This window comes from Malaclemys terrapin, chromosome 1, assembly GCF_027887155.1.
Source record: "Malaclemys terrapin pileata isolate rMalTer1 chromosome 1, rMalTer1.hap1, whole genome shotgun sequence".
Classification (NCBI taxonomy): domain Eukaryota; kingdom Metazoa; phylum Chordata; order Testudines; family Emydidae; genus Malaclemys; species Malaclemys terrapin.
Genome location: NC_071505.1, coordinates 350106029 through 350120125, shown reverse-complemented (window position 1 = coordinate 350120125; position 14097 = coordinate 350106029). Strand labels below are relative to the sequence as shown.

Genomic DNA, 14097 nt, shown 5'->3' with positions numbered 1-14097 from the left:
GGGTTATGAGGGGGGCAGAAAGTGGGGAGGGGGCAGATAGGGGGCAGGTGCCAGGCTGTTTGGGGTGGCACAGCCTTCCCTACCCAGCCCTCCATACAGTTTCAGAACCCCCATGTGGCGCTCAGGCCAAAAAGTTTGCTCACCTCTGGTGTAGACAGAACCACATTAGAAAAAATGGATACACAGAATGGGAAAACTGAGCTCCCTCTGGGAGATTCCAGCAGGAATCGTCCCTATACTGATGATCAGACTCATGAGACCCTAACTCTGTTGTTAAGGATGTGAATATAACTATGTTTGTAACTTGTGCATAGGTCGTTATAGAATGTCTGTATGATTGCGTAATCATAACTTTAATCATAACTTTAATAAAACTTATAAAATAGACTAGACTGTGTACTGGTGAATGTATAGATGGTCACTGCCCTTGGTCGTTATGTTTCCCTAGAGACTTTCACTCTGAAGCAAGTAGCAAAGGTGACTTCCACTCTGTTAAGCTTGAAACTGTAGCCGCCAGAGCCGAACCCACGGTCATATAATACCATGCTATAAAATTCACTTTAAATAAAATAAAAGGCTACAATACAGTGGCAATATTATATTTTTGGTTTTCCTTTCTATCCCTTTCCTAATGGTTCCCAACATCCTGTTAGCTTTTCTGACTGCTGCATCACACTGAGCGGATGTTTTCAGAGAATTATCTAGGATGACTCCAAGATCTCTTCCTTGAGTGGAAACAGCTAATTTAGATCCCATCATTTTGTATGTCTAGTTGGGGTTTATGTTTTCTAATGTTCATGCTGCTCTCATTTGAACCTTTTAAAAGCCTAGATAAGGATCTCCTCATAACCTCATTGTGATGCTGCATTCCATATTCTCCATAGTTATATGATTATGATATAATTATGATACATTTTGTACAAGATATGTCTTGTCCGGTATCATAGGAAAAGTTATGATTTGCTGAAATGGATTATCCTATTTGTGGGCATGTATCATTTCTGTATGTGAAGATATGAATACTGACTATGCATCTGTATTTCAAATGTAGTTACACCCGGGTGACACCCACTAGGCAAAATGCTTCCAGGATAGACAGCTGGTTGTGAAGGACCTACTCAGGATAATGGGCCATTAGGGGAAACAATGGGCTTTAGCACAAGCTTATCCCCAACCTGTTGAACGTTGCTTAGAACACTTCAGACAGCCTATGGATAATGGCTGCTAGGACTCAGCAGGGCATGCAAGGGTATGTGCCCAGACCACACGACACCAAACTCCATTTTGGGTACCTGTATTTTTCCACAAACTGGACTGGGAACTGTTTTTGGAACAAAGGATTTCTGCCATATGTTAAACCTATGTAAGATGGAGTGTGGAGTGTGACATCATCTACTGGACTCACTCTCCACCAAAGAGAACTCCTGGGAATACCCAAGGAACAAAGACAGGTTTCAGAGTAGCAGCCGTGTTAGTCTGTATCCGCAAAAAGAACAGGAGTTGTGGCACCTTAGAGACTAACAAATTTATTAGAGCATTCAATGACAGACCTGTGGGTGGCTATCTTACAACAGAAAAACTTCAAAAACAGACTTCAACGAGAGACTGCTAAGCTGGAATTGATATGCAAACTAGATACAATCAACTCAGGATTGAATAAGGACTGGGAATGGCTGAGCCATTACAAAAATTGAATCTATCTCCCCTTGTAAGTATTCTCACACTTCTTATCAAACTGTCTGTACTGGGCTATCTTGATTATCACTTCAAACGTTTTTTTTCTCTTACTTAATTGGCCTCTCAGAGTTGGTAGGACAACTCCCACCTGTTTATGCTCTCTGTATGTGTGTATATATATCTCCTCAATATATGTTCCACTCTATATGCATCCGAAGAAGTGGGCTGTAGTCCACGAAAGCTTATGCTCTAATAAATTTGTTAGTCTCTAAGGTGCCACAAGTACTCCTGTTCTTTTTCCAAGGAACAAAGACTGAACTGGAGGAAGTCCTGCTCCAAGGTTAAAAAGATATCTAGCCAGTATATGCAAACCTGGTGGATGGTTTGTATCACCAGCCAGGGTAAAAAAATGGCTAATTCATATCCAATCTAGCTAGTATCTTAGGTTTGGTTTGCAGTTTTGTTTATTTGCTAGGTACTCTGCTTTGATCTGGGGAGGGAAAACTCTGCTAATGAGCTTACATTGTATGGCTCCCTGTGTATGTCAAGACAGTATCAATTTGGGTTTATACTCCAGTGGTGGGGGGTGAGCCTGGGGAGCCTGGGAAATTGTCTGGTGTCTGCTCTTTGTATTTGGGTGGCCCAGCTAAGCCCTCAGGTAGCTTCGTCTGGGTTTGTAGTGCATCTGATGTCATTTTGGGTGATAGCAGGGCCTGGAGAGGCTGAATCACCAGCAAAGCAGTGTGAAAATGGCCAGCCCAGCTGAGTGCTTAAAGGGGCACAGCATCTACCATGACTCCCAGACTGCACCCCAGGGCTGACAACTTATGAATATCATACCTCCAGACCCCAAATTAGGCCCCCAGGCACCTGTCACGCAAGCATGGTTGAGGGACTGTAGCGTGAACAAAATATAGAGATGTTGCAGTGGTTTGATTCATTTACCACTGTGTTCTGACCCCAGCAGGGCACAACTACCTAAAATATCACCACACTGAAATGGCCCCAGGGCAACAGATCAGGCAAACTTCATGGCCCTTCCCTCATAAAATGTGGGATACAATGTGAGATGAACTCCAGGTCATTTTGGTCCTGGGAGTGGTGAAGGAATCACAGAGTGGAGAGGTCCCATTGTACCAGTTCTGACACAAGATAACACAACCTTTTTCTGCATCAATTTCTGAAACATCAAAACATTATTGAAATTTGATGTTTACCTGATGCAGAGAGTAGATGAACAATTAGAACACTTGGGAGTTGCCAGATATATATCCACTTTCGACCTCACAATGAGATACTGGTAAAAACCTTTGATGACAGTATTGTGGGAGAAGAAAGCCTTTCCCAGGCCCTTTGGCCTGCATTAATTCAGGATCACATCATTTGGTCTGCACACAGTGGCAGTGACTTTTTGGCAATTAATGGACTGGATATTACAACTGCATGGATGGTATGCAATGGTACGCTGGTCCTGTCTATTATGCTAGCATTCCCAGACAGAGTGAAGATGGCAGTACATTAAACACACACACACACACAAAAACGCCATCATCAATTGCTAGAGTGAACAGTCTGCAAAACTCAGTTTGCCTTGACAATATGAGTCCCTGGTATCGGTAAAAAGTAACAGAGAGTCCTGTGGCACGTTTAAGACTAAGAGATGTATTGGAGCTAATTTAGCTACAAGTCAGGGAAAAGATCTTGGAGTCATCGTGGATAGTTCTCTGAAGATGTCCACTCAGTGTGCAGAGGCGGTCAAAAAAGCAAACAGGATGTTAGGAATCATTAAAAAGGGGATAGAGAATAAGACTGAGAATATATTATTGCCCTTATATAAATCGATGGTACGCCCCCATCTCGAATACTGCGTACAGATGTGGTCTCCTCATCTCAAAAAAGATATACTGGCACTAGAAAAGGTTCAGAAAAGGGCAACTAAAATGATTAGGGGTTTGGAACAGGTCCCATATGAGGAGAGATTAAAGAGGCTAGGACTTTTCAGCTTAGAAAAGAGGAAACTAAGAGGGGATATGATAGAGGTATATAAAATCATGAGTGATGTGGAGAAAGTAGATAAGGAAAAGTTATTTACTTATTCCCATAATACAAGAACTAAGGGTCACCAAATGAAATTAATAGGCAGCAGGTTTACCACAAATAAAAGGAAGTTCTTCTTCATGCAGCGCACAGTCAACTTGTGGAACTCCTTGCCTGAGGAGGTTGTGAAGGCTAGGACTATAACAGCGATTAAAAGAGAACTGGAGAAATTCATAGAGGTTAAGTCCATTAATGGCTATTAGCCAGGATGGGTAAGGAATGGTATCCCTAGACTCTGTTCTCAGAGGGTGGAGATGGATGGCAGGAGAGAGATTACTTGATCATTACCTGTTACGTTCACTCCCTCTGGGGCACCTGGCATTAGCCACTGTCGGTAGACAGGATACTGGGCTGGATGGACCTTTGGTCTGACCCAGTATGGCCGTTCTTATGTTCTTAAGCTTTCATGGGTCAATACTCACTTTGTCAGACACATGTAATGGAAATTTCCAGAGGCAGGTATAAATATGCAGACAGGGATCAGTCTGGAGATAACGAGGTTAGTTCAATCAGGGAGGGTGAGGTCCTCTGCTAGCAGTTGAGGTGTGAACACCAAGGGAGGTCAGAAAATCATTTCTTCACTCCCAGGGATAGCTCTCAAGTTGAAGTTCTCCAGGGTCTATTTTCTGCTCTTCCCGCTGCTCACGGAGCCAAGGGAATTGTCTAGGAGTCCTGGCCAATCAGAGAGTCCGCAGGGACCGTACAGGGGAATAATATAGATCACTGTCCAGCACGCCGAGTGACAGACATGTGAGATTCATATAGTGATTCTCAGGGCTCTGCCTTTCTGTCGCTGTAAGGAGATTTCGTCTCTCTGCTGAGTAGGATTTTGGTGAGTTGTACTTCTATCTGTCTCAGTAGGTTCCTTTTCTGGGGGTGGCAGAGGGGGAGGCAGGGGGCTGTGTGGTTTTTCCTCTGATTCATTCAAGTTTTCCAATTCAGGAACTTCCATTGCCCCATTAGGTAGTACAGCCAAAGCCTCTGCAGTGGGTATCTGTGTTACCAGAGGGTTCACAACAAGAATGGGTAGCACACTGGCTAGATTTTTCTCCCTCCTTTTGACTTCAGTGGGTCACTGAAGATTGAGACAGGCTTCCCTGAGAGCAAAATTGGGGCACCTGAGTTTGGAAATTCCCAGCTTTTATGCCAGATCTCAGAACTCCACATGCACTGGCGGTTTCCTTCAGACTCTTTCAGCACCCTAACAGAATAGCGCTCTCTGTAGCAGGACTTGAAGCTGTGATTTATGCAGCTTGAAGCCAAAAGTTAAACACTGAGGATGAATCTGGTCCCCTTGAGTTCAACGACAAAACTCCCAACAAGGCCAGGAGTTCACTCTAAATCCACGTGTAGGGACTTACATAAATGGCCTGATTTACACCAGCCATAAGCCTCCAATGACATCAACTGGAGTCGTCCTGTGGCCTCTCAGGGTGGGTGATGTCATTTGGACCAAGGAAGAACTGACAGGAGAGTTGCTGAAATCTCAAACTCACAGGCTTAGAGGTTCAGAACAACTGGGATAAAAAAAAATCAGAGAGGGAGATGGGTCTGCTCTCTCCATGCACCTGCATCGCTGGGTGTGGAGAGGACAGGAACCAACAAAAGGCAGTAAAATAAAAGTAAGTTTCTGGCTTGGAGGAAACCAGACAGTGTTGGAACTCTCACCGAGGGATGTCCAGGATAGCAAAATGAGTGTGTTTGGGGGCCACATGCGTTATCCAAATCACAGTGGCTCCAAGTCCTGAAACTGGGTGAAATAAGAATGGACATCCTGCCTATTCCATAGACCAAAGAGGCATAATGAGGCCTCTTGTGGTAGGTGGGTGTCTCAGACTGTAACGGAATGTGGACCACACTGTAGCAGATTGTCTCTAACACCTTCCCCCATTCGGACCATCCCTCCTCCTGAGAGCAACCCCACTACAGCCTTGTGGTAATCCCAGTATTTGCCGACACAGAAAAGCAGCGTCAGGAAGGTGTGTCCAGGTTTCTAACTGCCTGCAATACACTAAAGCTTTGTGTCGATTTTTTAGGAAGAGTTATTCACCCTGGCTCCTTTTAGTCTCCACGTCGTCCCTCCCTCCCACCGGGTCTGTCCCTCTCTCCTTCCCTGCACAGGCTGAGCTGCTGCTGGGATTCCCTTTGCCCCCTGAAAGGCAGTTCAGGCTGATCCTCCCCTTTTACCCAGTTCAGGCAGACACTGAGTTTATCCTAGTCTGAGGAGATATTTCTATGAGCTGTCGCTGTGGGGTCTGGCATCTGGTTTTGGTCCTGGGTGAGGGGTATCTCTGTGTGGCAGGGCTGAAAATTGTGTTGGTGGGGGGCCTACATGGACAAGTGGCCAGCATGTGGGGTTGTGGGGCAGGGAGTGGGATGTACATGGGTAGGAGGGCAGCACTGCGGGTTATTGGGGCGGGGAGCAGGGTTTATACGGACAGACGGGTGGTGCTGAGGGTTGTGGGGACAGGCAGTTGGTGTACAGGGACAGTCTGGCAGTGCTGGGGATTGTGGGGAGGCAGGGGGTATACATGGACAGGTGGGCAGTGCTGGGGATTGTGGGTGCAGGCAGGGGGTATACATGGACAGGCGAGCAGGGCTGGGGGCTGTGGGGGCATGGAACAGCATGTACACGGACAGGCAGGCAGCGCTGAAACCTTTCCTGGCCCCGAGAGCGTTTTTCAGGGTCTCAGGGTCTCTTTACCTGGAAGACCACAGAACTGCAGCCTTGGTGTTTCCAACTGTTGTTGTTGAATGTTATTTACGTAACTTCAGGCATTTCACTGGTGGAAAGAACCATAGTGATGTTATTATGATATGATTATGGCATAATTATGATACATTTTGTGCAAGACAGGTTGTGTATCCTATTTGTGCGCATGTATCATTTTTGTATCTGAAGTTATGAATATTGAGTACATATCTGTATTTCAATGTTGTTACACCCGGGTAACACCTCTATGCAAAATGCTTCCAGGCTAGACAGATGGTTTTAGGGGCCTATTCAGGGCACTGGGTGTTCTGGGGCAGGGAGTGTGATGTGCACTGAGGGTTATTGAGGTGGGGAGAGGGGTGTACTTGGAGAGTGGGCAGTGATGGGGGTTGTGGGGCAGGCAGGGGATGTACAGGGACAGGCAGGAAGCGCTGGAGGTTGTGGTGCGGGCAGGGGGTGCACAAGTCAAGTGGGAAGTACTGCGGCTTGTGGGAGAAGCGAGTAGAGGGTACCCAGACAAGTGGGCAATGCTGGGGGTTGTGGGGCAGGCAAGGGGGTTTACAAGGAGAGGGGCAGTGCTGGGGGTTGTGGGGGCTGGGATTGGGGTGTACACAGACAGGCGGGCAGTGCTGGTGGGTTCTAGGGTCTGTGGATGGAGCATAAAGGGAGAGGCGGGCAGCGTTCAGGGTTGTGGGACAGGCAGGTGGTATACAGGGACAGGCGAGCAGCGCTGGGTGTTGTGGGGGCATGGAGTGGCATGTACACAGAGAGGTGGGCAGCTCTGTTGAAATTAAATTTTTCTTTGTGACTGTTGGTTCAAAGCCAGCACTGGGACATTTCCTGGCCCCAAGTGTGTTTTGGGGGGTTTCAGGTTCTCTTTGCCCTGTCAAGCCATAGAACTGCAGTTTGGGTGTCACAAACTTTACTGAGTTTTGTTTCCAACAATTCTTGTTGTTGTTGTTGAATGTTATTTACATAACTTCAGGCATTTCACTAGTGGAAAGAACCATTGACCTTTGCTCCTCAGTTGCTTCAATCTCCCATCATACTCTGAACCCTGTCCGTACTCTATTTCCACATCCCAAGCTGCCCAAATTCCAACAGAACACTGGTCGCCGGTGTCTTCTCCATGCTCCCTGGTCACCCCTCGCTCCCACAGCCTCCGAGCTGCCCCAAGCTACCTACAGCTGTTCCTCTGTGGGGGGTGAGGTGCCTCCCATCACACCTGCTCCCTTGGCTGGGGGATAATCAGTGACTGTGTCTCATTGGTGAGAAATCTCATTGGTGGCAAATGCCAAGGCAGGCACCAGTGTGGCTTCTCCTGTTACACCCATACACACCATGGTGCTTCAAGGATTGCTACACAGGAACAACTCACAAGCTGAGAAGTTTGCACACTATGTAATGAGAGGGGGCAACTGTGGGACAGGTTAGGGCCTCAATAAATACAGATGCCACTTGGAGGATCCACTGGCCACTGTCTGAAATAGTGAGCCACTGCAACACAGACATTAAACCCAGGGTGCTCTGGGACCATTTGCTAGCCAGCTCTCAGTCATTCATGGCAAGTGTTATTATCCATTCATCCCTCAGTGCGGAGACTATATGGGCTCAAGTCATTATTTTTCTCACCTTAAACATTCCTCCATGCAGTGTGTCATGGGATCCCTCAGCCTAGTGAATTAACATGTAGTATAGCATTTCCAAGACACCACAGTCACATGATAATTTCTCCCCTCCGGGCTAAATTGAGCAGGGTCATGAATAGCAAAAATGCCTTTAGTATGATCAGGTACGATCTTGGAGCCAAAATGCCTCTAGCTGACTCCTGGGGACATGCTCATAGATTCAAAGGCTGGAAGAGACCATTGTGATCATCTAATCTTTATAACACAGGCCTGAGAATTTCCCCAACATTATTTCTAGAGCAAGTCTTTTAGAGAAACATCCAACATTTATTTAAACATTCTCAGTGATGAAGAATGCGTGAAGATCCTTGGTAAATTGTTCCAATGGTTAATTACTCTCACCATTTAAAAAATGTACGCCTTATCTCCAGTCAGAATTTCTTTAAGTTAAACTTCCAGCCAGTGGATCATGTTATGCTGAAAAGCCTATTATTACATATTGGTTCCCTGTGTAGGTACTTACACACTGTGAAGAAGTTAACGCCTAGACATCGTTGATAAAATAAATAGATTTAAATCAAAAGGCAGGATTTCTGATCATTTAATAATACTTGACAGGTTTCAGAGTAGCAGCCGTGTTAGTCTGTATCCGCAAAAAGAAGAACAGAAGTACTTGTGGCACCTTAGAGACTAACAAATTTATTAGAGCATAAGCTTTCGTGGACTACAGCCCACGAAGTGCATCCGAAGAAGTGGGCTGTAGTCCACGAAAGCTTATGCTCTAATAAATTTGTTAGTCTCTAAGGTGCCACAAGTACTCCTGTTCTTTTTAATAATACTTCTGACTCTTCTCTTAACACTCTTCAGTGAACCTACACTCGTCTTTGATGGTGGACATCAGAACTGATTACAGGATTCCAGCAGCAGTCACACCAATGTCAAATACAGAGGTAAAATAACTTCTCTACTTCTCCTTAAGATTTCCCTGGTTATCATCCAAGGATCACATTGGTTTTTTTGGCTGCAGGGTCACACTGGGAGCTCATGTTAACTAATTATCCCTTCAAGCCCCCTAATCTTGTTCAGAACAATTGTGCTTCCCACGAGAGTCCCCCATCATGTTAGCATCACCTACATTCTTTGTTCCTAGATGTAGATAGCTACATAGCTATATTGGAACACATATTGTTTGTTTCTGACCAGTTTACCAACCAATAGAGATTGCTCTGAATCAGTGACCTGTCCTCTTCATTATTTAAAATACCTGAATTTTTGTGTCATCTGCAAACTTCATCGATTTTCAGGCATGAGGAGGATAAGTGGCTGAGTTGCTGACACAAGTCTTTGTTGCACTTGTCAGTTACCTCTGTTAACTTATGTCTCAGACAAAGCTGGGTGCCTGCAAGAAATCGTCTCACTAAAAGAAACAAGGGAAGAAACAGAGGTGCAGGCCTGTAGCCATAAATACCAAGAACCTTGTGCATTTTGTGCCCATTCGGTTGACCATAAAGCCATAGCCCAGCACAAAGTCAAAGCTCAGAACCTGGGGAACTACAGACCCGTCAGCTTCACTTCAGTCCCTAGCAAAATAATGGAGCAGGTACTCAAGGAATCCATTTTGAAGCACTTGAAGGAGAGGAAGATGATTGGGAACAATCAACATGGATTCACCAAGGGCAAGTCATGCCTGACCTACCTGATTGCCTTCTATGATGAGATAGTTGGTTCTGTGGATATAGGGAAAGCGGTGGATGTGATATATCTTGACTTAAGCAAAGCTTTTGATATGGTCTCCCACAGTATACTTGCCAGCAAGTTAAAACAGTATGGATTGGATGATCTAGGTTGGATATTAGGAAACGCTATGTCACTAGGAGAGTGGTGAAGCACTGGGATGGGTTCTGTAGGGAGGTGGTGGAATCTCCATCCTTAGAGGTTTTTAAGGTCCGGCTTGACAAAGCTTTGGCTGGGATGATTTAGTCGGTGTTGGTCCTGCTTTGAGCAGGGGATTGGACTAGATGACCTCCTGAGGTTTCTTCCAACCCTAGTAGTCTATGATTCTATGATAATATCTGTTTCCATGGGGAAAACTTGTCTCCTTTCCAATATAGGAACTGCATTGTGGATCAAACCGATGGTCTATCTAGTCCAGTATCCTCTCTGTGACAGTGACAGTCACAGGTTTTGCAGAACAATGTGTAAAAAACCAAACAGTAGATGGATGGGGGAGGTGACTTGACCATCAGGAGGGTGTCACCCAAATGTCTAAAAGCTAAAGACTGGTTTGTGCCCTGAATCACATTGGCATATAGGCTTTCCAAAATATTTATTTAGCCGTAACTATTGTAACTGGATATCTCTCTGTCCATCTGAAAGTCCAAATCCTTCCTGATTCTTGCTTAGCTCATGGCATCAACTACCTCTTGTGGCAACAAGTTCCTCAGCCTAATTAGGCATTGAATGAAGAAAGCATTCGTTTTTATCTGTTTTGAATTTGCCACGTTTCAGTTTAATCCAATGTCCTCTTAAACATGTGTAATGAGACGGGAGATCACATTCTCGATCTACTCTCTACCAATCAGTATTTTATAGACTTTTCTCATATCCCCTCTTCTTCATCTCCTTTGTAAAGTAATAATCCCAGTCTTTTCAACCTCTCTCCTTCCCGGGCCCTTGATCATTCTTTTTCGCCTTGCCTGAAACTCTCTATTTCTGCAATATTCTATGTGAGAAGGGTGCCCAGTACTACACAGAGGAGTCCAGAGGAGGGTGAAACATTGACTGACTGATCTCATGACACTGTATTTTCTGTATGATTCCCCATTCCACTCCTCCTGGATCCCAATATTTTGTTTAGTTTCTGTCCGTGCTTGCACTGTGAGCATGGTTTCACAGAGCTGTGTACCATGACACCCAGATCCCTGTCCTGAGTGCAAACATTTAAATTAGAACCTTGTAAGGTGTTTGAATAATTCAAGATTTTCCCTTCAATGGGAATACATGGGGCAATTATTGTCATCAAAGTTCATCTGCCAACATGCTGCACTTTCACGTAGCTTGGTTAGCTCCCTCTGGGAACGTCTCTGTACTTGACTATGACCTAAATAATCTGGTGCCATCTTCAAATGTTGTCACCTCACTGATCAACCCCCCTTTTCTAGATTGCTAATAACTATAAAATATTTACCCTACTAATTGCTGTATAACCCGTGTAACCCCTCTAACTGTGCTCCTCTCCCTTCACAGGTATATTGAGCATTTCTATGCCCGATTGACGTATTGATGACTTCATGTCAGCTTTGAACCTCACCCACTCGGACCCGTCAACATTTATTCTAATGGGCATCCCTGGCATGGAAGATGCCCACGTCTGGATTTCCATCCCTTTCGCTACCTCCTACATTAGCAGCCTATTGGGAAATTTCATGGTTCTGTTTGTTGTAGGCAAAGAGGAGACCCTGCACAAGCCAATGTACCTGCTGATCTGCATGCTTGCACTCACAGACATCACCAAGTCTAGCACAATCATGCCAAAGGCACTGTGTATATTTTGGTTCAATTTGAAAGGCATTACTATGGTTGGCTGCCTCACCCAGATTTTCTTCCTTCACACAGTTGGTTTTGTGCAGTCTGCTGTTCTCATGATAATGGCCTTTGATCGCTACGTTGCCATATGTAATCCTTTGAGATACGTCACCATCCTCACCAATGCACGAATAGCTATGCTAGGGCTTGCAGTTTTGGTAAGAGCTTTACTCTTCATGGTGCCCCTACCCCTGACGCTGAGCAGGCTGCCATACTGTGACAACCACGTTATTCCCCAAACACAATGCGAGCACATGCTTTTGGCAATGATATCGTGTGGGGATATCACATTCAACAGGACATACAGCTTTGTGATGCCATTTTTACTCATGGGGTCAGATCTGATGCTCATTGCCCTGTCCTATGGTCTCATCATTAGGGCCGTCCTCAGAATCTCCTCCAAGAGAGCCCACCAGAAAGCCCTCAACACCTGCACAGCCCACATCTTTGTGATGCTGATGTTTTATACTCCCGTCCTCTTCAGCATCCTGACAATCCGGTTGAATGGAGACATCACTCCCCATGGTCGCATCATCTTGTCCGTCCTCTATCATCTTGTTCCTCCTGTGCTCAACCCCATCATTTATGGGGTCAAAACCCAAGAGCTTCGTGATAAAGTCGGCAAATATTCTTGCAGAAGGTGAAGGCCGGAGGCCACTGACTTACAATCTGTGTGACAAGAGGGTGAAAGGATGCCTCCTCATTAATCAAGGGTGCTCTGTCACAGTTTGGCTGAGCTCAGCACTTTGGAAGTTCACAGTCTGAGAAATTTCTCTTATCTAATGTCTTATCATGCCATCACCAAGCACTGCACTCTCTGTTGCTAAGTTCCCTCTCTTTGACCAACACCTATCCACTTTCATTGTCACCCATCAGCCCTCAACCCCACACAGCATGTCACTCGGCCTTTCTGTAACTCCTAGACTACCAGAAGATACTGCAGATTTTTGATGCAAGGTGACTTTCCCTTAGTCCCTGTCTGAACAGGATTCCTGATCAGTTTGATAACCAGAAGCTATACTTTCAGATAGCCAAGCAGAAAAGAAAGAAACTACAATGCTGAATTTCTTTATCATATGTACAGTGAGCAAATTTTTTTTCACGTCCAATCCTTCAGGAATCCTGGGAGATAAACCATGTAAATACTAGTAGTAACAAACTAATTCAACACAAAATGTGGACATTGACTACCATCATTGAACGCAATTAAAAATAAATACTATAATAATGTTTTTTTGGTTTTATACTACATAAGTTTTGGGCTATTTTGGGGCTATTTTAACACCGTCAGTTGCCGTAGTTTGTTTGAAATTCCTGCCAACCCTCAATTAGGAAACAAGTACCAGTACTGGGGTTCTGAATTTGAATTTTCTTATCCTTTGATAGCTTTGGCTAGGTCTACACTACCCACCTGAATCGGCGGGTAGAAATCGATCTCTTGGGGATCAAATTATCGCGTCTCGTCAGGACGTGACAATCGATCCCCGAATCGACGCTCTTACTCCACCAGTGGTGGTGGGAGTAAGCGCTGTCGACGGGGAGCCGCAGAGGTCGATTTTGCCGCCGTCCTCACAGCGGGGTAAGTCGGCTCTGATACGTCGAATTCAGCTATGCTATTCGCGTAGCTGAATTTGCGTATCTTAAATCGACTCCCCCCCGCCCCCGTAGTGAAGACCTGCCCTTTGTTGCTAATGTGGACAAATTTCTGTTGGGGCTTATTGCTGTTTTTTTTTTAATCCAATCTGTACTACATATCTAACAAAACCTTCCTTTTGTTATTTGATGTATAGACCAAACTGTGAATAAAAAATATTGTTTCAAGAAATGGATTGGGCTACTTTTAGGTGAGTTTTTCAGTGACTTTGGGCTATAATGCAGTGGAACTCTGGCAATCTCACCCAGAACCAGAGGGGCCAGAGAAGAAGCCCAGAAAGCAGAGCTGGGCTGAAGGCAGAGCAGCAGTGATGAGGCAGAGCTGGGGAGTTGCAGCTGGAGCGGATCAGTCGGGAGATGGGGCAGCACAAACCGTCTGCCCCAATGGGGAGCCAGAGCTGAGCTACAGTGAGGAGCTGTGGGGCCAGAGCTAGGATAGTGGATGCCGGCTGTGCCACAACTTATATAGCAGGCGAACGTGATGAGCAGCTGGGGAGAGCAAGGTGGGGCCATGGGCAGAGTTCCCAATGCAGGGTGACATTACCATACGGGAGGCCCTTGAAGGATGGACTCAGAGGGCAGGATGTGATCCCAATGGGAGGACCTTAGACTTAACTAAGGGGTACTGGCGAGTGCTGCTAGATGACCCAGACAAGGAAAGATCAGCCTTCATCACCCATGTAGCGCTGTATGAATTGAATGTTCTCCCTTTTGGACTGCAAAATGCACCCGTTACTTTCCAGA

The 14097-nt window shown here is 45.5% G+C and overlaps 1 protein-coding gene across 1 annotated transcript in view; it reads left to right on the top strand.

Moving 5' to 3' along the window:
- Positions 1-13483, top strand: part of LOC128830247 (olfactory receptor 52N4-like) — a 66289-nt gene extending 52806 nt beyond the window's left edge. Inside the window, exon 2 of the mRNA XM_054016034.1 lies at positions 11362-13483. Within this exon, the coding sequence (XP_053872009.1) occupies positions 11406-12344 (939 nt within the window). The 5' untranslated portion in view covers positions 11362-11405 and the 3' untranslated portion in view covers positions 12345-13483. The remainder of the gene's footprint in view (positions 1-11361) is intronic.
- Positions 13484-14097: the final 614 nt, after the last annotated feature.